Source organism: Schistocerca gregaria, chromosome 10 (genome assembly GCF_023897955.1).
Source record: "Schistocerca gregaria isolate iqSchGreg1 chromosome 10, iqSchGreg1.2, whole genome shotgun sequence".
Taxonomy (NCBI): Eukaryota; Metazoa; Arthropoda; class Insecta; order Orthoptera; family Acrididae; genus Schistocerca; species Schistocerca gregaria.
The window spans coordinates 116,471,306-116,496,980 of NC_064929.1; the positions used below are offsets into that span (position 1 = coordinate 116,471,306).

The following is a 25,675-nucleotide window of genomic DNA, read 5'->3' on the forward strand; positions in this document are numbered from 1 at the left end:
AGTTCTAAGTTCTTGGGAACTGATGCCCTCGGAAGTAAAAGTCCCATAGTGCTCAGAGCCATTTGAAACATTTTTTTTTCTGAGTACGTTCAGTTCTGCTCGGCTGTTTGAAAAGCAGATGACGTAAGCACTGTAATTCATAAAGTTTTCTAAGGGGATGTTTCACTGTGCCACTTGTGTCATTCCCTACGCTGTTCCACTACCAAATACAGCGAGGAAAAAAATGACTATCTGTATGCCTCCATATGAGCCCAAATTTTTCGTATCTTATTTTCGTCGTCCTTATGCACAATGTATGTTGGCAGCAGTAGAATCGTTCGGCCTTCAGCTTCAAATGCCGCTTGTCGACATTTTCTCAATAAAATTCCTCGAAAAGAAGGTCGCCTTTCCTCCAGGGACTCCCGTTTGAGTTCCCGAAGCATTTCCATTAGCCATTACCTGGCGTGCTCGGATCAAATAGAAGGGTATACGTGAAGGCGTCGGCACGCGGACGGACTGACAAGTTCAACTTGCTGTTGAACGCTTTCGAACGATGAGACTCGTGCACACGGTACTTGGGCCCCTACGTGGTGTACGCGATCGCAACGCACTCCAGCGGCAGCTGAGGGTTGTTTCTGGCTCGTAAATCACACAGTCTACTCAACAGCCTACGTACAATTCCCACGTTAGTTCTATTAAAACGCACTTTTCCTTTCATCGTCCTCGAAAAGGAAAATACCACGTCCAGGATTATAAAGGCTCCATTACAAACAGTTCGCTACAAATTTGGAATACTTCTCCGCATAAGATGAATATTATTTCATCATTCCCACATTTTAGTAAAACCCCAAGGTCAGTCTTAATTGATCACTGTTTCTACCCAGTACCAGAATCTTTGCAACATGTGAAGTACGAAGCGTAAAAGAAAAAGGAGCAAAATATCTTTATACAAGTAGCGCAAGCTGTCCTGTAGATTAAGCCCATCGAACAAAGTCACCCCTCAAAAAACGGTGAACTTATATTTACATAACATCACATATTATAGCGTATACTTTTATTACACTAATAATAAAGTATCAGAACGTAATAAAAACGCGAATGTTAGGAAAAAAATTTGGAAGTGGCAAGACGCGAACCACCACCCCAACATAAAAATTATTACCTGACCGTGACGCAACTTTTTTCTTTTGAATTCATTTTGTTCGATATTCTTCGTTGCGTTTAGTCTGGGCGGACGTCTCAAGACATCCGTTCAAGTTCATCGTTGATTCTTTGACTAAGTCTTTTTGTTACAGAGAGCACGCAGCCCTCTGACCGAACACGTTTTTTTTTTTTTTTTTCATTTTGTTCATTATTGATCGTTGTGTTTGGTCGTCGCAAGACATCCTGTTCAAGTTCGTTGGTTGATCGTTCCACTCAGTTTTTTTATTACAGAGGCCAACCGGCTCTCTGACCGAACACGCTGAGCTATCGTGCTGTCTTACTCATTGCGCTACACAAAAAAACACACCCGTTGTCACTAACCGTAGTATCTCACCCCTTGGTGAAAACCTTAATCGTAAATATGTTACTAACTGAAATTTATTTATAATAAGTTGTACCGAGAACAATGCGTTTTGGGTGGATCTTCATTGCGTCACTGCCTTCAAATATCCTACTCTCATAATGCGCAAGTTACAAAATGGTTCAAATGGCTCTGAGCACTATGGGACTCAACTGCTGTGGTCATCAGTCCCCTAGAACTTAGAACTAATTAAACCTAACTAACCTAAGGACATCACACACATCCATGCACCACGCAGGATTCGAACCTGGCACTCCCACGGTTCCAGACTGCGCGCATAGAACCGCGAGACCACCGCGGCCGGCGCAAGTTACAATGATTGTTTTGCCACGAATATGATGTTTCTCATTATTTTATTGGAACGGATCACACAGTTAACAACGGGTTTTGCAGTGATTATCAATTTGCTGGTGCTCGGAATGGCATATATACATTAGGCTTGAAATGAATGCCGATATGGCGCCTCACACCTCTGTACTGAAGGGAGACGGCGTGCTTGTGACGTAGGCGCCGTTGTGCCATCTCATTTGTCAACGCTCAGACGCACGGTCAGAATATCTGACATGCCAGATACTGCTCTGCACGTTCGGATAGAGTCCCAAACGTGCTGTTCCACGCTATGACGTTAGAAACTCGCCACGCTCAACGTTCGGATGCTCGGTCTGTGTGCCGACGGCTTAACCGTGGTGCACGGGCCTCGCCGTGCTCGCCGCCCTTCGCTCCGGATGTTCGGTGCCAATCATTGGGCGCCTCGATGCGCAAAATTGTGGTGGGTTCGTCGTCTCACAGCTTCTCAGCTCCAAGTTACGTACGACTTTTAATTCTTTGTTTAAGTAAGCGTTAGGGCGCAGTGTCGCTCGGTGGCGCCGGTTCGCCCACGGCACGCGACTTCGGCCACCCCCGCAGCCGGCAGCTCCCCGCGGCGCGGCCGATCGCAACACAATGGGGACAATGGCCCGCGCCAAGCGCCGCATCGCTGTTGTTTCTGCTGCTGCTGCGGCTGCCGGTGTTGTTGTATGCAGATGGCGGCGGCGGCGCCACTGCAGCGATGCAGGGGCGTGGTTGCCATTGTCGCTGCATCTCCTGCAGACGAGAGGCGCAGCTCGCAGGTTCCATTCAGACCGCCTCCCTCACCAAGGTCGCACGTGCGCTCGCTCCGACTAGGACCGTCGCCAAAATACAGTGCCTAACGAGAAAAGTAAAGCGCCACAACTGGGGGAGGAAACAAAATGACTACTAAAATACACTCCTGGAAATTGAAATAAGAACACCGTGAATTTATTGTCCCAGGAAGGGGAAACTTTATTGACACATTCCGGGGTCAGATACATCACATGATCACACTGACAGAACCACAGGCACATAGACACAGGCAACAGAGCATGCACAATGTCGGCACTAGTACAGTGTATATCCACCTTTCGCAGCAATGCAGGCTGCTATTCTCCCATGGAGACGATCGTAGAGATGCTGGATGTAGTCCTGTGGAACGGCTTGCCATGCCATTTCCACCTGGCGCCTCAGTTGGACCAGCGTTCGTGCTGGACGTGCAGACCGCGTGAGACGACGCTTCATCCAGTCCCAAACACGCTCAATGGGCGACAGATCCGGAGATCTTGCTGGCCAGGGTAGTTGACTTACACCTTCTAGAGCACGTTGGGTGGCACGGGATACATGCGGATGTGCATTGTCCTGTTGGAACAGCAAGTTCCCTTGCCAGTCTAGGAATGGTAGAACGATGGGTTCGATGACGGTTTGGATGTACCGTGCACTATTCAGTGTCCCCTCGACGATCACCAGAGGTGTACGGCCAGTGTAGGAGACCGCTCCCCACACCTCGGTCGTATGCAGTCCTGATTGTGGCGCTCACCTGCACGGCGCCAAACACGCATACGACCATCATTGGCACCGAGGCAGAAGCGACTCTCATCGCTGAAGACGACACGTCTCCATTCGTCCCTCCATTCACGCCTGTCGCGACACCACTGGAGGCGGGCTGCACGATGTTGGGGCGTGAGCGGAAGACGGCCTAACGGTGTGCGGGACCGTAGCCCAGCTTCATCGAGACGGTTGCGAATGGTCCTCGCCGATACCCCAGGAGCAACAGTGTCCCTAATTTGCTGGGAAGTGGCGGTGCGGTCCCCTACGGCACTGCGTAGGATCCTACGGTCTTGGCGTGCATCCGTGCGTCGCTGCGGTCCGGTCCCAGGTCGACGGGCACGTGCACCTTCCGCCGACCACTGGCGACAACATCGATGTACTGTGGAGACCTCACGCCCCACGTGTTGAGCAATTCGGCGGTACGTCCACCCGGCCTCCCGCAAGCCCACTATACGCCCTCGCTCAAAGTCCGTCAACTGCACATACGGTTCACGTCCACGCTGTCGCGGCATGCTACCAGTGTTAAAGACTGCGATGGAGCTCCGTATGCCACGGCAAACTGGCTGACACTGACGGCGGCGGTGCACAAATGCTGCGCAGCTAGCGCCATTCGACGGCCAACACCGCGGTTCCTGGTGTGTCCGCTGTGCCGTGCGTGTGATCATTGCTTGTACAGCCCTCTCGCAGTGTCCGGAGCAAGTATGGTGGGTCTGACAAACCGGTGTCAATCTGTTCTTTTTTCCATTTCCAGGAGTGTAGTTTTCTTTTTAAAATTCAGTCTTGAACGCACCACGTATGCTACAAGAACGTAGGTGACCGGTTTCGGTCATATCACATGACCATCATCAGACCCATGGCATCCTTCGAAAATGGTAGGTGGAGCACTCTTCTCAGCTGCTGTGATGTCAGATGTCTATTGAAATGACTTCACTGGTTGATGGGGAATGCTATGTTATTTCAGTGTTTACACAATCTAACGTACAAAATAAACGTGGTAGCATGGTCCCATTTATCAGAAAGACGTTGCGCCCATTCTGGCCGCCACGAATGAACTGATTCATTAAAGGTGTCACAAAGCCGACGTATCCTCCCCTTGAGGCAAGCTGGTCCTCAACTGTTGCAAATATTCCCTCATATCACAGATACTAGCTTTGATAAGCAGTTGACGTCGGAGCTGGTCGCGCACGTGTTCTATCTCGGCGGATCTGGGGACCATATGGGCTGTGGCAATACCTCTCATGACAAACACACAAAATTGTCAATGCTTCCGTGGTCGCTTGTCGACAAACTGCTCGTCAGCTTCTGTCTCGGCTTCTTCGGCCGATGTTTGTCTGATGAATTTTCTGACGTCTCTGATGCCTCTTCATACTCAAAGCGCACAAAAGCATATATATGTCAGTAGTACTTTTCGTTATGGTCTATTTATTGTTTTTAAGCTGTAGACAATCTGCGGGTGTATTTATGTTTTTCCCATTTTTTGCTGCAGATCTGGTAGTCATTGTAGACCGAAACCGATTATCTGTTAACAAAAAGTTTGTGACCATAGACGTAAATTAAAGAAAACTTATTCAACGACTTTTTTTTGGGAAGAACAATACGGTCGGAAATTGGTAAATGATTTCTCAGATTATTCGGAATAACAGCAGCATCAGGCACGAAATACGGTTTCTTAGCAACATCTTTGCGTTCAACTCAAACTGATGCAATCCAAAATTGAGGTAATAAATGAAAACGTATATCAAAATGTAATATGATACAGAATTTAATACTCTTTATTAGCTGCATTATGAATAAAATAAACTTAAGAAAACAGTAAGTGAAGAGAACAGGGCAGGAAAAACAGGTGACAACAAGTTTTTGTGCAGTGTTTACTTGTATATGATGCGCACAGAAATAAACGCATGTAGTGAGCTCTGTCTCCTTTGCATCGATATGAGCAAGTTAAAACCTCGTTTTACACATCTTAGTTCAAATGGCTCTGAGCACCATGGCGCTTAACATCTGTGGTCTACTTAAACCTAACTAACCTAAAGATATCACACACATCCATGCCCGAGGCAGGATTCGAACCTGCGACCGTAGCGGTCACGCGGTTCCACACAGTAGCGCCTAGAGCCCCTCGGCCACCGCGGCCGGCCTCTCTTATATTATTATTACGATCATTTCTCCCTACGTAGGCGGATATCAACAAAATATTTTCGCAATCGGAAGAGAAAGTTCGTCACTGAAATTTCGTAAATAGGTCTCGCCGCAAAGAAAACCGATCTTGTTTCAGTGACTGACACCCCAACTAGCGTATCATATTAGTGACACACTTTCCCCTATTGCGCGGTAGCTCGAAACGAGCTCCCCTTCTTTGCACTTTTTCGACGTCCTCCGTCAATCTTACCAGGTAAGGATCCCACACCGCGCAGCAATATTCCAGCAGAGGACTGACAAGTGTATTGTAGGCTGTCCCTTTCGTGGGTTTGTCGCATCTTCTAAGTGTTATGCCACTAAAGGCGCAGTCTTTGTTTCGCCTTCCCCACGATATTATCTATGTGGTTCTTCCAATTTAAGTTGCACGTAATTGTAATTCCTAGGTATTTAGTCGAATTGACAGCCCTTAGATTTGTACGATTTATCGCATACCCAAAATTTATCGGATTTCTTTTAGTACCCATGTGTATGACCTCGCACTTTTCTTTGTTTAGTGCCAATTGAAAGCTTTCGCACCGTACATAAATTCTCTCTAGATCAATTTGGAACGCCAGATATCACTTCTGTTCTACTCAGCAGAGGAAGAAAAGTGTACCTATAATAACAAATGCAGCCAGCAGTAAGTCAAAAATTGACAAAGTTTCACATGTAAAAAGAAGTCGTTTGTTACGTTTTTGAGCTTCCACTGCTGTGAGTATGAATCCGGAATCCTTCCCGGTCATGCTGTTAAAGTTTTATGAATTTATTTGTAAAAGTATAGACAGTAGAAATTAAAATGTCCTGTGGTGCCTCTCCTGCTCCAAGTCGGCCCGTTTGACGTCATACACCCTTAAATGCGTATTTGAATTCTGTTTTCACGATCCGCATCGTAGCGTTACTAATGACGTGGTATAATACCACCAGACCAGGAACACCATCCCAACCCTCAGTTCTTTAATGAATCGAACTCGCACTTATAAAACAGTCATAAAGGCCTATCAAAAATTGAGGGAGTTGCTACAGCGTATATGCAACGTAGCGTTCCTGTGCAACACAGCAAGCTCTTTATTCCCATGAAGTAATGGGTGCTGCCGACAAAGGATCTCAGATCGATTCCATATTCCTAGATTTCCAGAAGGCTTTTGATACCTCTCCTCACAAGCGACTATTAATCAAATTGCGTGCATATGAAATATCGTCTCAGTTGTGTGATTGGATTCGTGATTTCCTTCCAGAGAGGTCACAGTTCGTAGTGAGTAAACAGAAGTGATATCTGGCGTTCCGCAAGGTAGTGTTCCTCTGCTGTTCCTGATATACCTAAATGATCTAGGTGATAATCTGAGCAGCCCCCTTAGATTTTTTGCAGATGACGCTGTAATTTAACGTCTAGTAAAATCATCAGACGATTAGTTCCAATTACAAAATGATCTAGAGAGAATTTCTGTACGGTGCGAAAAATGGCAAAAGGTATTTTGCTACGTTCTTGAACTTCCACTGCGATGAGTGTGAGTCCTCAACCCTTCCTGGTCATGGTGACGAAGTTTTATGAATTTATTTGTAAAAGTATACACAGCAGAAATTAAAATGTCCTGTGGTGACTCTCCTGTTCCAAGTCGGCCCGTTTGACGTCCTCCCCCCGTTTTAAGCAGCCATAGGCAACTAGTAAATGAGGAAACCCTGGGTTGTGGTGCGATGCTAAGTACCCTCCCCCACGCACTTCTAAGTGGCTCGCAGCGTATGTATGAAGACGTAGAAACCGCCGCCAGATTGCGACTGTTAGACAGTGTGCAACAGACGGAGGGGAGCCGTCGTTATGAACGGCCGTGGCAGTCACCTGTTGTGTCGGCAACTCTGCGCTGATGTCAGATAAGGCGGCGGGGGCCGCTAAACAGCCGGTGTTACACAACAGTGCAGTTACACAGCTGGCAGCTAGCCCAGACACCGTGACCCAGCGGAACGCGACACCTCTCGCTCTCTCCCTCCCTCTCTCTCTCTCTCTCTCTCTCTGTGTACTACGAGACTTTGCTCTCTGCTTTTGAACATCAGTACGGATCCATGAAGAACCGTACAGCTCGTTGTATTCGCACACGACACGTTGTTAACAGTACACGCGCATGAACAGGTACATCTGCATCTACATTTACACTACGCAAGCCATCCAAAGGTGTGTGGCGGAGGGCACTTTACGTGCCACTGTCATTACCTCCTTTTCCTGTTCCAGTCGCCGGCCGAAGTGGCAGAGCGGTTCTAGACGCTTCAGTCTGGAACCGCGCGACCGCTACGGTCGCAGGTTCGAATCCTGCTTCGGGCATGGATGTGTGTGATGTCCTTAGCTTAGTTTGGTTTAAGTAGTTCTAAGTCTAGGGGACTGATGACGTCAGAAGTCCCATAGACCATAGTGCTTGGAACGATTTTTGAAGGTGAAGAAAAATTACATGATCTTCTAAACGGAATGAACAATCCAATGAGTACAGAGTATGAACTGAGAGTAAATAGACAACTGGCCATTAAAATTGCTACACCACGAAGATGATGTGCTACAGACGCGAAAATTAACCGAGAGAAAGGAGATGCTGTGATATGCAAATGATTAGCTTTCCGGAGCCTTCACACAAGATTGGCTCCGGTGGCGATACCTACTACGTGCTGACATGAGGAAAGTTTCCAATCGGTCTCTCATAGACAAACAGCAGTTGACCGGCGTTGTGATGCCTCGTGTAAGGAAGTAAAATGTGTACCATCACGTTTCCGACTTTGATAAAGGTCGGATTGTAGCCTATCGCCATTGTGGTATATCGTATCGCGACATTGCTGCTCGCGTTGGTCGAGATCCGATGACTGTTAGCAGAATATGGAATCGGTGGATTCAGGAGGGTAATACGGAACGCCGTGCTGGATCCCAACGGCCTCGTATCACTATCAGTCGAGATGACAGGCATCTTATCTGCATGGCTGTAACGGACCGCGCAGCCACGTCTCGATCCCTGAGTCAACAGATGGGGATGTTTGAGAGACAACAACCATCTGCACCAACAGTTCGACGACGTTTGCAGCACCATGGACTATCAGCTCGGAAACCATGGCTGCGGTTACCCTTGAGGTCGTGTCACAGACAGGAGCACCTGCGATGGTGTTCTTGACGACGAACCTCAGTGCACGAATGGCAAAACGTCATTTTTTCGGGTGAATCCAGGTTATGTTTACAGCAGCACGCATGGTTGGCGACACCGCAGTGAACGCACATTGGAGGCGTGTATTTGTCATCACCATACTGGCGCATCCCCCGGCGCGATAGTATGGGGTGCCATTGGTTACACGTCTCGGTCACCTCTTGTTCGCATTGACGGCACTTTGAACAGTGGATGTTACATTTGAGATGTGTTACGACGCGTGGCTCTACCATTCATTCGACCCCTTTGGAACCCTACATTTCAGCAGGATAACGCACGACCGCACGTTGCTGGTCCTGTACGGGCCTTTCTACATACAGAAGATGTTCGACTGCTGCCCTGGCCAGCACATTCTCCAGATTTCTCACCAATTGAAAACGTCTGGTCAATGGTGGCCGAGCAAGTGGCTCGTCACAATACACCAGTCGCTACTCTTGATGTACTGTGGTATCGTGTTGAAGCTGCGTGAGCAGCTGTACCTGTACAGGCCATCCAAGCTCTGTTTGACTCAATGCCGAGGCGTATCAAGGATGTTGTTAAGGCCAGAGGTGGTTGTTCTGGGTACTGATTTGTCAGGATTTATGCACCCAAACTACGTGAGAATGTAATCACATGTCAGTTCTAGTATAGTATATTTGTCCAATGAATAGCTGTTTATCATCTGCATTGCTTGTTGGTGCAGCAGTGTTGATGGCCAGTAGTGTAGATGTAGAGGTTCTGGAGCCGGCAGTGACGGCGAGCGGTGCGTGGCGTGTTTCAGCGGTGCAAGGAAGCTCTGTTTGACTCAATGGCCAGGCGTATCGAAGCCGCTATTACTGCCAGAGGTGGTTGTTCTGGGTACTGATTTGTCAGGATCTATGCACCCAAACTGCGTGAAAATGTAATCACATGTCAGTTCTAGTATAGTATATTTGTCCAATGAATAGCTGTTTATCATCTGTCTGCATTGCTTGTTGGTGCAGCAGTGTTGATGGCCAGTAGTGTAGATGTAGAGGTTCTGGAGCCGGCAGTGACGGCGAGCGGTGCGTGGCGTGTTTCAGCGGTGCAAGGAAGCTCTGTTTGACTCAATGCCCAGGCGTATCGAAGCCGCTATTACTACCAGAGGTGGTTGTTCTGGGTACTGATTTGTCAGGATCTATGCACCCAAACTGCGTGAAAATGTAATCACATGTCAGTTCTAGTATAGTATATTTGTCCAATGAATAGCTGTTTATCATCTGCATTGCTTGTTGGTGCAGCAGTGTTGATGGCCAGTAGTGTAGATGCAGAGGTTCTGGAGCCGGCAGTGACGGCGAGCGGTGCGTGGCGTGTTGCAGCGGTGCAAGGAAGCTCTGTTTGACTCAATGGTCAGGCGTATCGAAGCCGCTATTACTACCAGAGGTGGTTGTTCTGGGTACTGATTTGTCAGGATCTATGCACCCAAACTGCGTGAAAATGTAATCACATGTCAGTTCTAGTATAGTATATTTGTCAAATGAATAGCTGTTTATCATCTGCATTGCTTGTTGGTGTATCAGTGTTGATGGTCAGTAGTGTAGATGCAGAGGTTCTGGAGCCGGCAGTGACGGCGAGTGGTGCGTGGCGTGTTGCAGCGGTGCAAGGAGCGGCTTAACACTCTGGCCATCTCGGTGATGAACCAGTGGCCGGGCGTGCGGCTACGCGTCACCGAGGGCTGGGACGAGGAGGGCCACCACTCGGCGGACTCGCTGCACTACGAGGGCCGCGCCGTCGACGTCACGACGAGCGACCGAGACCGCGCCAAGTACGGCATGCTGGCGCGGCTCGCCGTCGAGGCGGGCTTCGACTGGGTCTATTACGAGTCGCGCGCGCACATCCACTGCTCCGTCAAGTCCGGTGAGTACCCCGCCTGCCTGCCTGCCTGCCTGTCCATTACCACCACCACCGTAAGGTCCAACTGGAGGAGCACCCGGGCTCCAGATACTCTCCTACACGTGCTACGCTCTGTACCCGGTGTAATGTCTCTCGCAGCGGTCTCTCCGCAATATTATCACAAGTTTTATAAATTGTTTAACACAGTACATATCTCGAAATATCTTATCTTACCGATTCCTAAACCTTAATGTTGTTGTGGCAGGATTCGAACCTGCGACCGTAGCGGCCGCTCGGTTCCAGACTGTAGCGCCCAGAAGCGCACGGCCACTCCGGCCAGCCACCACAGATCTATGTTTTACACTGATACTTGGATCTGTTCTGTCATCTTGTAGTATTTATTCATATAAACTACATTCTGTGGAGGGCAACCACAGATCAGAACGCCGTGGATAAGAACAACAATGTTGAGAATTTTTCCAGGTTGTATGGCCGTTGTCCGTGGAACTCTTCTGTCCCTGACGTTTCGTCCAAAGCTACGTTGGACATCTTCGGAGGTGCTCCTGGAGGTGCTCCTGCTGTGCTCACTGACAGTCAGTCTGCCTTTCGTAGGCAAGTGCTCTACCGACTGAGCTACCCTAGCACGACTCATAACTTCAATTCTGCCGGTACCTTGTCCACGAGCCTCGGTCAAGCACGCAGTTTCGATCTTCCAGGAAGTTTTATATCAGCGTGCGCTCCGCTGCAGAGTGAAATTCTGGAAACATCGCCCAGACTGTGGCTAAGCCATGTCTCCGCAATATCTTTTCTTTAAGGAGTGCTAGTTCGCAGGAGCGCTTCTGTAAAGTCTGGAAGGTAGGGGACGAGACACTGGCGGAATTAAAGCTGCAAGGATGGGTCGTGAATCGTGCTTGGGTAGCTCAGATGGTAGAGCACTTGCCCGCGAAAGGCAAAGGTCCCGAGTTCGAGTCTCGGTCCGGCACACAGTTTTAATCTGCCAGGAAGTTTCATATCAGCGCACACTCCGCTGCAGAGTGAAAATCTCATTCTGGAAACATCCCGCAGGCCATGGCTAAGCCATGTCTCCGCAGTATCCTTTCTTCCGGGAGTGCTAGTTCTGCAAGGTTCGCAGGAGAGCTATTGTGAAATTTGGAAAGTAGGAGAAGAGATAGTGACAGAATTGAACCTATAGGGACGATCGTGAGGCAAGCTTAAAAAGTTTCCTATAAAAATAACTCGAAGGCAATACTCTTCAGCACGCCCTCTTATCATTTAAGTTTCGTCAGTTTGAAAAGAAAAATGTGCAAAGGATTTTTTTTTAATTTTAGTTGTAGTTGTTGTGACCTTCAGTCCTGAGACTGGATTGATGCAGCTCTCCATGCTACCCTATCCTGTGCAAACTTCTTCATCTCCCAGTACCTACTGCAACCTACATCCTTCTGAATCTGCTTAGTGTATTCATCTCTTGGTCTCCCTCTACGATTTTTACCCTCCACACTGCCCTCCAATACTAAATTGGTGATCTCTTGATGCCTCAGAACATGTCCAATCAACCGATCCCTTCTTCTGGTCAAGTTGTGCCAGAAACTTCTCTTCTCCCCAATCCTCTTCAACACTTCCTCATTAGTTATGTGATCTACCCATCTAATCTTCAGCATTATTCTGTAGCACCACATTTCGAAAGCCTCTATTCTCTTCTTGTCCAAACTATTTATCGTCCACGTTTCACTTTACATGGCTACACTCCATACAAATACTTTCATAAACGACTTCCTGACACTTAAATCTATACTTGATGTTAACAAATTTCTTTTCTTCACAAACGCTTTCCTTGCCATTGCCAGTCTAAATTTTATATCCTCTCTACTTCGACCATCATCAGTTATTTTGCTCCCCAAACAGCTAAACTCCTTTACTACTTTAAGTGTCTCATTTCCTAAACTAATTCCCTCAGCATCACCTGACTTAATTCGACTACATTCCATTATAAAAATAAATTATGAATAATCCGCCTCGATTGCGAAAATTCCCGGTGTTTACCCAGGTTTCAACATGGATAACCACGCCTTCTTCAGAACAAAATAAAAAACAGCTTGCCTAAATGGGCATAGTCAATTTCTAAAACGAACACCCACAACGGCAGGTCCACAGTGGAGAGCCTGTGACCCATCGCACGTTGGCTGGGGCGAGGCAGTACACACAGTTAAGTAGTGTTATTGACTTGGTACGGATGTACCGTGTAATGTTAATAAATTTTATGCGGACCTGCCGTTGTGGGTGTTCATTTTAGAAATTGACTATGCCCATTTAGGCAAGCTGTTTTTTATTTTGTTCTGAAGAAGGCGTGGTTATCCACGTTGAAACCTGGGTAAACACCGGGAATTTTCGCAATCGAGGCGGATTATTCATAATTTATTTAGATAATTACGATTGCTGACGCGCTGCAATGCTGAAAGTTCTTACATTCCATTATCCTCGTTTTGCTTTTGTTGATGTTCACCTTATACCCTCCTTTCAAGACCCTATCCATTCCGTTCAACTGCTCTTCCAAGTCCTTTGCTGTCTCTGACAGAATTACAATGTCATCGGTGAACCTCTAAGTTTTTATTCCTTCTCCATGTACTTTAATACCTACTCCGAATTTTTCTTTTGTTTCCTTTACTGTTTGCTCAATATACAGATTGAATAACATCGGGGACAGGCTACAACCCTGTCTCACTCCCTTCCCCACCACTGCTTCCCTTTCATGCCCCTCGACTCTTATAACTGCCATCTGGTTTCTGTACAAATTGTAAATAGCTTCTCGCTCCCTGTATTTTACCCCTGCCACCTTCAGAATTTGAAAGAGAGTACTCCAGTCAACATTGTCAAAAGCTTTCTCTAAGTCTACAAATGCTAGAAACGTAGGTTTGCCCTTCGTTAATCTAGCTTCTAAGATAAGTCGTAGGGTCAGTATTGCCTCACGTCTTCCAGTATTTCTACGGAATCCAAACTGATCTTTCCCGAGGTCGGCTTCTACTAGTTTTTCCATTCGCCTGTAAAGAATTCGCGTTAGTATTTTGCAGCTGTGACTTATTAAACTGATAGTGCGGTAGTTTTCACATCTGTCAACACCTGCTTCCTTTGGGATTGGAATTATTATATTCTTCTTGAAGTCTGAGGGTATTTCGCCTGTTTCATACATCTTGCTCACCAGATGGTAGAGTTTCGTCAAGACTGGCTCTCCCAAGGCCGTCAGTAGTTCCAGTGGAATGTTGTCTACTCTGGGGGCCTTGTTTCGACTCAGGTCTTTCAGTGCCCGGTCAAACTCTTATACGGTGATTATCAATGCAAAGTAGTTTCAAGCCCTATTACTCCTTGGAGCGTGCATTTACTCCATGGATTACCTTCTCTGCTATCTTTGTTTTCTCTTATGAAAACAATGAAGGAGATCTTGCCGATTAGCCGTGAAAGGAGGAAGATTTATATGTATGTATTGTTGAGCTAGTAGCCATCTTGATGAGATTCTGTATGAGAAGGAATTTAATACATGAACTAAAGTAAAGTAAGTGTTCGCGTGTTATTGAACTGATTATTATTGACAGTGTGTGCTTACTACGCTGTGTTGCACGGGATCAGTGGGGAACGTCTGATTTACACTGGACGACCCTGCCGTTTTGTATGCTCAAGATATCCAGTTACTTGAAATAAATGGGCCAACACGGTCTTACCAGCAGGTCTCTGGTCTTCCCAATATGATCACCGAATGTTAATAACTATTACAAATGTTTTCAGGAGACCGACTGACAATTTTCGTCGCACCGAGACTCCGAAATTGCTTTACTGCCTTATGGAATTTAAGTTAAGCTCAGTTTAATCAGGATAGAACAGTATTGAACTGTGTGAATGTAATATGCCTGCTTTGTGAATGAAAATTCCCTTAATATACGCATGTTTTTACTATCCTGATCAAAGAAGCTAAATCAAGCCGGTGTGAGATAGATTTTTAATTTTTTGATCCCCCCCCCCCCAAAAAAAAATATTAAACCGTCTCCGTACAGGGATAAGCTTCAGGAGCGTCTGGACATGTCAAGCCGCCTCCACGCCGCAGCCAATAGAAGCCGAGAGTCCCTTAGGACGAAATTGAGGAGCAAATCTCCAAGGTCATGGAACGTGTCACTACATGAGATTACAACATAAAAGTAATAGCAGATAAAAATCAATGTTCACGAACCTGAAAAAAGTCAGTCCATAAGTAAACGCTATCAGCAATACAATAAGTATCATCTTAATTTTTCAAGGAACCCCTAGACACAATAGAAGGAGTGACGCATGAGGAAACTCTTCAGTTTCGATTTGAAAGCACATGGATTACTGCTAAGATTCTTGAATTCGAGTAGCAGTTTATTGAAAATAGACGCAGCAGTATACTGCACACCAGTTAAGGAAGTCCGATACAAATGCAGGTTTGATTTCTGCCGAGGGAAAACTGCTTATTCTTCGGAATAAACTACTGGGTGATCAAAAAGTCAGTATAAATTTGAAAGCTGAATAAAAAACGGGATAATGTAGATAGAGAGGTACAAATTGACACACATTCTTGGAATGACATGGGGTTTTATTAGAACCAAAAAAAGTACAAAAGTTCAAAAAATGTCCGACAGATGGCGCTTCAGGTGATCACAATAGCAATAATTATCATAACAAACTAACACAAAGCAAAGATGATGTTCTTTACAGGAAATGCTCAATATGTCTACCATCATTCCTCAACAACAGCTGTAGTCAAGGAATAATGTTGTCAACAGCACTGTAAAGCATGTCCGGAGGTATGGTGAGGCATTGGCGTCCGAAGTTGCCTTTCAGCAGCCCTAGAGATGTCGGTCGATCACGATACACTTGCGACTTCAGGTAACCCCAAAGCCAATAATTGCACGGACTGAGATCTGGGGACCTGGGAGGCATGACGAAAGTGGGTGCTGAGCACACGATCATCACCAAACGACACGCCAATAGATCGTTCACGCGTCTAGCAATATGAGTTTTTTTTGTTTTTGTTTTAATAAAACCCCATATCATTCCAAGCATGTGTGTCAATTTTTACCTCTCTATCTACATTATTCCGTGGTTTATTAAGTTTTCAAATTTATACAGACTTTTTGATCACCCGGTAATATTTGTAACAAGAAACGACAAAAAGGAGTATACATATTGAGAGGCCAATGTCCAAATACCCAGACAATTGAACAGAGGTCGACAAGAGGTTCGTGAACTCACACCACTTATTGCCTGAACCGCCCGTTTCTGAGCCAAAAATATCCTTCTAGAATGTATATGTTAGTGAAAGCGTGAATTGCCTTTCAGAGCATACTGCACAAATTTTAACTCTAAAAGGCTTTTGTACTCAAACCAATGTCATATTTAATTACAAACTATGTAGGAAAGGTAATCCAACAGCAATATAGAGTTTTTTTTAACTTGTCAAGAAACGAGAGTGGCAGGATATTTATAGTGCCGATAACATGGATGGCCAGACAAACGTGTGGTTCCTGAAGAGGGGCAGCAGCCTTTTCAGTAGTTGCAGAGGCAACAGTCTGGATGATTGAATGATCTGGCCTTGTAACACTAACCAAAACGGCCTTGCTGTGCTGGTACTGCGAACGGCTGAAAGCAAGGGGAAACTACAGCCATAATTTTTCCCGAGGGCATGCAGCTTTACTGGCAATGGCAAGGAAAGCGTTTCTGAAAAAGAGAAATTTGTTAACATCGAGTATAGATTTGTCAGGAAGTCGTTTCTGAAAGTATATGTATGGAGTGTAGCCATGTATGGAAGTGAAACATGGACGATAACTAGTTTGGACAAGAAGAGAATAGAAGCTTTCGAAATGTGGCGCTACAGAAGAATGCTGAAGATTAGATGGGTAGATCACATAACTAATGAGGAGGTAATGAATAGGATTGGGGAGGAGTTTGTGGCGAAACTTGACTAGGAGAAGGGATCGGTTGGTAGGACGTGTTCTGAGGCATCAAGGGATCACCAATTTAGTATTATAGGGCACTGTGGAGGGTAAAAATCGTAGAGGGAGACCAAGTGATGAATACACTGAACAGATTCAGAAGGATGTAGGTTGCAGTAGGTACTGGGAGATGAAGAGGCTTGCACAGGATAGAGTAGCATGGAGAGCTGCATCAAACCAGTCTCAGGACTGAAGGCCACATCAACATCTAAAATTTAAAAAAATCCTTTGCACATTTTTCTTTTCAAACTGACGAAACTTAAATTATAAGAGGGCGTGCTGAAGAGTATTGCCTTCGAGTTTTTTTATAGAAACCTTTTTAAGCTTGCCTCACGACCGTCCCTATAGCCTCAATTCTGTCACTACCTCTTCTCCTACTTTCCAAATTTCACAATAGCTCTCCTGCGAACCTTGCAGAACTAGCACTCCCGAAAGAAAGGATACTGCGGAGACATGGCTTAGCCACGGCCTGCGGGATGTTTCCAGAATGAGATTTTCACTCTGCAGCGGAGTGTGCGCTGATATGAAACTTCCTGGCAGATTAAAACTGTGTGCCGGACCGAGACTCGAACTCGGGACCTTTGCCTTTCGCGGGCAAGTGCTCTACCATCTGAGCTACCCAAGCACGATTCACGACCCATCCTTGCAGCTTTAATTCCACCAGTGTCTCGTCCCCTACCTTCCAGACTTTACAGAAGCGCTCCTGCGAACTAGCACTCCTTAAAGAAAAGATATTGCGGAGACATGGCTTAGCCACAGTCTGGGCGATGTTTCCAGAATTTCACTCTGCAGCGGAGCGCACGCTGATATAAAACTTCCTGGAAGATTTAAACTGCGTGCTTGACCGAGGCTCGCGGACAAGGTACTGGCAGAATTGAAGTTATGAGTCGTGCTTGGGTAGCTCACTCGGTAGAGCACTTGCCTACGAAAGGCAGACTGACTGTCAGTCTGCACAGCAGGAGCACCTCCAGGAGCACCTCTGAAGATGTCCAACGTAGCTTTGGACGAAACGTGAGAGGCAGAAGAGTTCCACGGACAACGGCCATACAACCTGGAAAAATTCTCAACATTGTTGTTATTGTTATCCACGGCGTTCTGATCTGTGGCTACCCTCCACAGAAAGTAGTCTATATGAATAAATACCACAAGATGACAGAACAGATCCAAGTATCAGTGTAAAACATAGATCTATGGTGGCCGGCCGGAGTGGCCGTGCGCTTCTGGGCGCTACAGTCTGGAACCGAGTGACCGCTACGGTCGCAGGTTCGAATCCTGCCACGGGCATGGCTGTGTGTGATGTCCTTAGGTTAGGCAGGTTTAATTAGTTCTAGGCGACTGATGACCTCAGAAGTTAAGTCACATAGTGCTCAGAGCCATAGATCTATGGCATATTATACACTGTGGAGGAAACTCTCGCAGAATATCCTGCTTCATCTTCAGCTTGTGTCTGGTCTTTCCAGTGGTTCGGTGTTCAACGACTAACATTTAGCACTTTGTAGCGTGCTGCGTGCAGGAAGATGTCGGCAGAACTTTTCTGCCAATCACATGTCGCCGCTGCATCACAATGGTACCTTCCTTTTTCCTTGTCTCCCACACCTACGAGGGGATTCTCGGAATGCTCACCGCGGAAATTCCCTGTTGCTGAGATGCTGGAGAACTCTGCGACCTCACTGAACAATAGTGGGCTCTTATCGACCCGTAAATAGCCCCGCAAACTTCCTTATTGCTCCGCCGGACGCGGTGGTATTGGTTTACTACCAAAGAGGCGCGGCGCTAACTTCCAAACCTCCAGATGGCAGACACTCAGATCGGTACCAAACAGTGTATGTCGATAGAGTATCGACCAAAACTCCAATGTAGTTCGTAATATGTGCTGTCGTCCAGATGGGCCTAAGAGTTAGTTAAAAGTAACACCAGAAGTACGGGGCACATAAACTGCCAGTCAAATGTTTTTTACTCCAGTCTTTCATCACAATATGAATTCCTTTCACGACAACCGGTTTCAGTCAGTAATGACCATCTTCAGATCTGTTCTACACCATGTCCTAATGTGATAAGCTTTAGAACAGATCTAAATATGGTCAATACTGACTGAAACCAGTCATCGTCAAAGGAATTTACATTATGATCAAAGACTGGAATAAAAAAAAAATTGACAGTACCTGGATCACTGTTCATATTCGCAACTATGTTGCAGCTGGTGATAACTGTCAGTAATTATTAAATATATCTTCGGTGGAGAAGTTGATAGAGCTTTGGATCGTCGTCCTAAGTTCAAACCCCAATGTTAACAATTTTTACTGTATTATGCGTAAAGTGTTACATGGGAGAAAACGTTTATGACACGTAAAAGGCCAATTTGGAGTTTACAGCAATGTTCTCTTCGCAGTCTGCTTTCGCTTCGTTTCTTGGAAAGCAGTAAAAATATAGAGTACATTCGTAGTTTCGCAGAATATACGATCAGAACAGAAAAATAACGAAACAATTGCATCAAGCGTGTGGAAGTGATGGTGCTAACAATAATAGTATACTAATATCAGTAATAATAAACAAAATAAAGTACGCGAAGAAACATGCCTCCCTTCTTGCAGTGGTGTACTGTAGGTCTCTTGAAGAGCGTAGCGTTCCAAAAAATTGGAAAAGGACACTGGTCATCCCCGTTTTCAAGAAGGGATACCGAACAGATGTGCAGAACTATAGACCTATATCTCTAACGTCGATCAGTTGTAGATTTTTGGAACACATATTACGTTCGAGTATAATAACTTTTCTGAAGACTATAAATCTACTCTGTAGGAATCAGCATGGGTTTCGAAAAAGACGATCGTGTGAAACCCAGCTCGCGCTATTCGTCCACGTGACTCAGAAGGCCGTAGACACTGGTTTCCAGGTAGATGCCGTGTTTCTTGACTTCCGCAAGGCGTTTGATACAGCTCCCCACAGTCGTTTAATGAACAAAGGATAAGCATATGGAATATCAGACCAATTGTGTGATTAGATTGATTCCTAGATAACAGAACGCAGCATTGCATTCTCAATGGAGAGGTCTTCCGAAGTAAGAGCGATTTCATTTGTGCCGCAGGGAAGTGTCGTAGGACCGTTGCTATTCATAATACATATAAATGACCTCGTGGAAAACATCGGAAGTTCACTGCGGCTTTTTGCAGATGATGCTGTCGTATATCGAGAGGTTACAACAATGGAAAATTATACTGAAATGCAGGAGGATCTGCAGCGAATTGATGCATGGTGCAGGGAATGGCAATTGAATCTCAATGTAGACAAGTTTAATGTGCTGCGAATACATAGAAAGAAAGATTATTTATCATTTAGCTACAATATAGCAGATCAGCAACTGGAAGCAGTTAATTCCATAAATTATTTGGGAGTAAGCATTACGAGTGATTTAAAATGGAATGACTATTTAAAATTAATCGTCGGTAAAGCAGATGCCAGATTGAGATTCATTGGAAGAATCCGAAGGAAATGCAGTCCGAAAACAAAGGAAGTAAGTCACAGTACGCTTGTTCGCCCACTGCTTGAATACTGCTCACCAGTGTGGGATGCGTACCAGATGGTGTTGATATAGAGAGGATCCAGCGGAGAGCAGCGCGCTTCGTTACAGGATCATTTAGTAATCGCGAAAGCGTTACGGAGATGACAGATAAACTCCAGTGGAAGACTCTGCAAGAGAGACGCTCAGTAGCACGGTACGGGCTTTTGTTGAAGTTTCGAGAACATTCCCTGACCGAAGAGTCAAGTAGTATATTGCTCCGTCCTACGTATATCTCGCGAAGAGACCATGAGGATAAAATCAGAGAGATTAGAGCCCACACAGAGGCATACCGACAATCTCTCTTTCGACTAACAATACAAGAATGGAATAGGAGAACCGATAGAGGTACTCAAGGTACCCTCCGCCACACACCGTCAGGTGGCTTACGCAGTATGGATGTAGATGTAGATGCAGAATAATAAGATCAATAATAAGTACATAACATTCAACAATCAATGCAAGTACGATCACACATACACGCACACACACGCACACACACACACACACACACACACACACACACACACACACACACTGTCATTCATTCAGGAACAAAGTCTTCATAATAATGGATGCATACGAAGAATTGTGTGAAGCAAATTACATGTAATTTTCACGCGTAAACAGTCAAAAGAAATTCCCATCAGTGGGCTTTGAACGAGCGAACCTTTGGTACGACGACTTCACTGTCTGCTAACTCACCTGCACGAGATCTACAAACAATTGCTCACACCACACATATGCTTATCCTGTGCTCCGTATTCGGGTAGTACTTTTAATTACCGTTTACGCATGTTCTTCTGGACAACAGGACACAGCACAAACTACATCAGTGTTTTGATCGATACTCTGTCGGTCTGAGTGTCTGAGATAGGGAGGTTGGGTGAAGGTCGGTGCATGCTCCGCCCGGGGAATGATCTGCTCAAACTCCTTCTCTCATGACTTGCTTTTTACAAAATTTGTCTTCCTCTCTGATCCTTAATCCTCGCACTAAATGTATACCTCTCCTATGGTTCTGAGCGTCAATCGGTAAACCTTTGTACGATCAGTTTGTACATCTGCCTGTCCGACAGTTAAGAAGCCCTTTTGTCAGGATCGAGTAAACGTATCGAGATGAAAGTAATGTCACATACTAAGGTCTACAGTCTCTCGCTGGTACAAGACATTCAAGTTGTAAGTCAATGCAATCAATTGATACGGCCATTTATGTCACATATTTTGATGCAAACTCAATCGTGGAAACCCATTGGATACTTTTCCTAGACGTAGAATAATGAAATTTGCCCAGAAGCAAAATTTTACTGAACAAATAAAAGCAAAAATCCGAAAATTGTTAAATTGTTATTGTATCACACGAAAAATAGCTTTTTGTCATGTTACGCGATTGTCTGCCTGTCTGTTAAGACCGTTTTTTTCCGGAACTGGTAGACGTGTTAAGTTCAAATTTATGTCACATATTAAAGTCTGTGGTCTCTTGGCGGTGTAAAAATTAGAAGCTTCTAAGGTACTTCAGTCTAAAGATACGGCATTTGATACTTGAAAACTCACTCATCAAAACCTATACCGTCTCTAATGACATCGATGTCGACGTGGCGTTCATCACAATCTTCTTCCCTTCAATCAAAATCTATAGGGTACTCCCCGTTAGCCTAGAATCATAAAATTTGGCAGGAACCAATGTTTGAAAGTTACGGAAAATCCTACAATTGCTAAATTTTAATTCTCACATAAGAAATATACGACGGTCAGAACTTTAATAGTGGCAACTATGTATTTACTACTCGTACAAAGTAGATACGTGTTTCAAAGTTTTACTGACCCTCAAAGTGGTCACCAGCACTGTCTACAGCTTGTTGCCAGCGATGTTGAGGTCGTAGGATACTCTTAGCAGTGCCAGTTCGAGCGGTGCGGCCTGCTGCCCGGTGAATCTGTAGCAGTTCTGAAGCGAATGCCGTGAAGTGTTTCCTTCAGTTTAGAAATCGAGTGGAACTCGCGAGGGCTTGAGGAGAGTGCAGTAGGTGGTATAACACTTAGAGCCCCATCATACAAATAAATCAGTAACAGCTTGCACTGTACCTGCTTGAACATTGTCCTGCAGAGTGATGGTCAGGTCCTGAAGAACGTGTCATCACTTCTGTCTAAGCTGGTCGTAGGTTGTGTTCCAAAAATGAACAGCATCGGCGACCTATGGCGATGGCGTCTGATAATCGTTCTCGGAGTACACTGTGAACGCTGCCTAAGACGTAGTAGCGCAAAGCGAGCGGCCAGAATCTTAGGGTGCACACCGAGGTATGCGGCTGCATGAATATTCAGGCGCGCCTGAATGCCTTCGCCCGTCCCTTCGGCCGCTCCATCACAATTAACGAGGCGCTGTCCCGTGGGCGTTGCGAAAGCGGCCCGGCGCGCCGCCCGTCGACGTCTGAGTCGTGAGGGCCGTGGCGAGTGGGCGAAGCGCGTTTTTGGGGGAGCCACCTGGCGCACGTGCTCGCATCAAATTACGTGAACCGATCAGCACGTGGGCGGACGTTCCCCCGAGACAATACTGCTCGTCCGCTTCCTTTCCTGGCTCCGCGCTGCCTCCACCGTTCAATCAATGCAAACTGCCGCGGCCACAAACATAAAATTTTCATCCTAACGTAGGTGGCGCTCATAGCAATGCAGCCGGAGTTTTCTGTTGCGCGAGTCTTCCTCTTTACACACCGAAGAGCCAAATCATGTAGGGCCCCGCGAGTAAGCAGAAGTGCCGCAGCACCAACTGGCATGGATTCCACTAATGTTCGAAGCAGTGCTATAGGGCTGCAGGGCTGTTCATTAGACAAATACATTATGCTAGAACTGACATGTGATGGCATTTTCACGCAATTTGGATGCATAGATCCTCAGAAAACAGCACCCAGAACAACCACCTCTGGCCGCAATAACGGCCTTGATACGCCTGGGCACTTAGTCAAACAGAGCTTGGATGGCGTTTACACGTACAGCTGCCCCTGCAGCTTCAACACGATACCACAGTTCATCAAGAGTAGTGACTGGCGTATTGTGCCGAGCCAGTTGCTCGGCCACCATTGACCAGACGTTCTCAGTTGGTGACAGATCTGCAGAATGTGCTGGCCAGGACAGCAGTCGAACATCCAGAAAGGCCCGTACAGGACCTGCAACTTGCGGTCGTGCATTATCCTGCTGAAATGCAGGGTTTCGCAGAGATCGAATGAAGGGTAGAGCCACTGAAATGTAACGTCCACTGTTCAAAGTACCGTCAATGCGAACAAGTCGTGTAACCAATGGCACCCCATACCATCACGCACCGGCTGATACGCCAGTATGGCGATGACACGCTTCCAATGTGCGTTCACCGAGATGTTGCCAAACACGGATGCGACCAACATGATGCTGTAAACAAAATCTGGATACCTCCGAAATAATGACGTTTTGCCATTCGTGCACCCAGGCTCGTCCTTGAGTACACTATCGCAGGCGCCCCTGTCTGTGACGCAACGTCAAGAGTAACCGCAGCCACGGTCTCCGAGCTGATATTTCGTGCTGCTGCAAACGTCGTCGAACTGTTCGTGCAAATGGTTGTTGTCATGCAAACGTCCCCAAATGTTGACTCTGGGATCGAGACGTGGCTGCACGATCCGCTACAGCCGTGGGTATAAGATGCCTGTCATCTCGACTGCTAGTGATACGAGGCCGTTGGGATCCAGCACGGCGTTCCTTATTACCCTCCTGAACCCACCGTTTCCATATTCTGCTAACAGTCATCGGATCTCGACCAACGCGAGCAGCAATGTCGCGATACGATATACCGCAATCGCGATAGGCTACAATCCGACCTTTATCAAAGTCAGAAACGTGATGGTAGGCATTTCTCCTCCTTACACGAGACATCACAACAGCGTTTCACCGGGCAACGCCGGTCAACTGCTGTTTGTATATGTCAGCACGGTGTAGGTGTCGCCAACAGCGGCAACCTCTTGTGAATGCTCTGAAAAGCTAATATTTGCATATCAGACCATCTTCTTCCTACCGGTTAAATTACGAGTATGTAACATGAACTTTGGAACACCCTCTATGCACGGTATGTGTAAATAGCTGTACCTTTTGAATTAGTGATTTAAATATTTTACACGGTGAACGGACCTGTAAAAACCGGTAGATCAAAAAAATGGTTCAAATGGCTCTGAGCACTATGGAACTTAACATCTAAGCTCATCAGTCCCATAGAAAGAACTACTTAAACCTACCTAAGGACATCACACACATCCTTGCCCGAGGCAGAATTCGAACCTGCGACCGTAGCGGTCGCGCGCTTCCAGACTGTAGCGCCTAGAACCGTTCGGCCAAAGCGGTCGGCACAGCGAAAAGACATACCAAACTAGATGCATTGAGTTGACTGTGGAGAAAAAAATTATAGCAGTCGCAGAGAGCCGCAGTTAGATACGCTGTAGTATACACGGTGAATCTGAATTTCACATACAACACTGCAGACGATGTTTAGGGATATTTTCTCAGACGTGTAGCTTCCCGTGGCTCGTTGCAGAGTAATTAAATTTCGTTTGATCTCTGGAAGTATCTGCACAACAGAGATGATGTATCTCGTTGTTTCGTCTCGGGTTTGTTTTTTCCGCAGCGTTGGTTGTATATTAACAGAGATGTACAGTGTGTTCTGCTATATAAGAGTCAAATAATTCTAGAAAATATGTTTCCGGAAAATGTTGGTTTCCCTGGGCAGGCAAATAATCGTAGGCGACATAGTTCCGGATATCATTGGTTTCTCTGGTTCTAGGAACCAGTGTGGTCATGCTAAAGTTATAAGGAATGATCAAAGGGTTTTCGTTTGTGGGCGTTGCTGCAGCGTACACGCAACGTAGTCTGACTTGGATGTGAGTATATAAGCACTTACATGTGGGCAAGGCATTAGTGTTTCCGACTTTAGTGCGGTAAATTCGGAAACGTGAACTATGTTGACATTATTACCAGCTGCGTCCTAACAGGACCAGCGTGGTGTTATTGTTTTCTTGGCTGCCGAAGGACAAACACCGGTACACATCCGTCGGAGAAAGAAGAATGTGTATGGGGCAGCATGTCTGTCGAAAGCCATCGTCATGGAATGCGGACTGCTAGATCATTATAACGCATATCACCATATCCAAAATATCGTAATGCAGAAGTTACGGCAACTCAAGTGGGAAAAGCTCCAGCGCGCGCCCTATAGTCACGATCTCACCCCATGCGATTATCACAGCTTCGCTTCCCTTAAAAAAATGCTCCGAAGGGTCGGCGATTCCTGTCGGACGAGAATGTGAAGAAGGCAGTTACGGACTTCTTCACGCAGCGGGACACGGCGTTTTAGCAGACGCGTATCTTCACCCTAGTGCATCTGTGGGATGATGGCTCACGGCGATTTTGCCTGATCCGATTGCCCATTCTGGGCTGTACGATTTTCGAACGGACAATTTTTGACCCTCCTTATTGCATTGTTAATGTGTAGGCTTGCATCTACCTCTACATCGATACTCTG

The 25,675-nt window shown here is 46.1% G+C and overlaps 1 protein-coding gene across 1 annotated transcript in view; it reads left to right on the forward strand.

Annotated features, from left to right (window-relative positions):
* The window catches only part of LOC126293544 (desert hedgehog protein A), a 375,799-nt gene that overhangs the window by 228,283 nt on the left and 121,841 nt on the right, over nucleotides 1–25,675 (forward strand). The window contains exon 2 of the mRNA XM_049986810.1: nucleotides 10,365–10,626. Coding sequence (XP_049842767.1) covers nucleotides 10,365–10,626 — 262 coding nt within the window. The remainder of the gene's footprint in view (nucleotides 1–10,364; nucleotides 10,627–25,675) is intronic.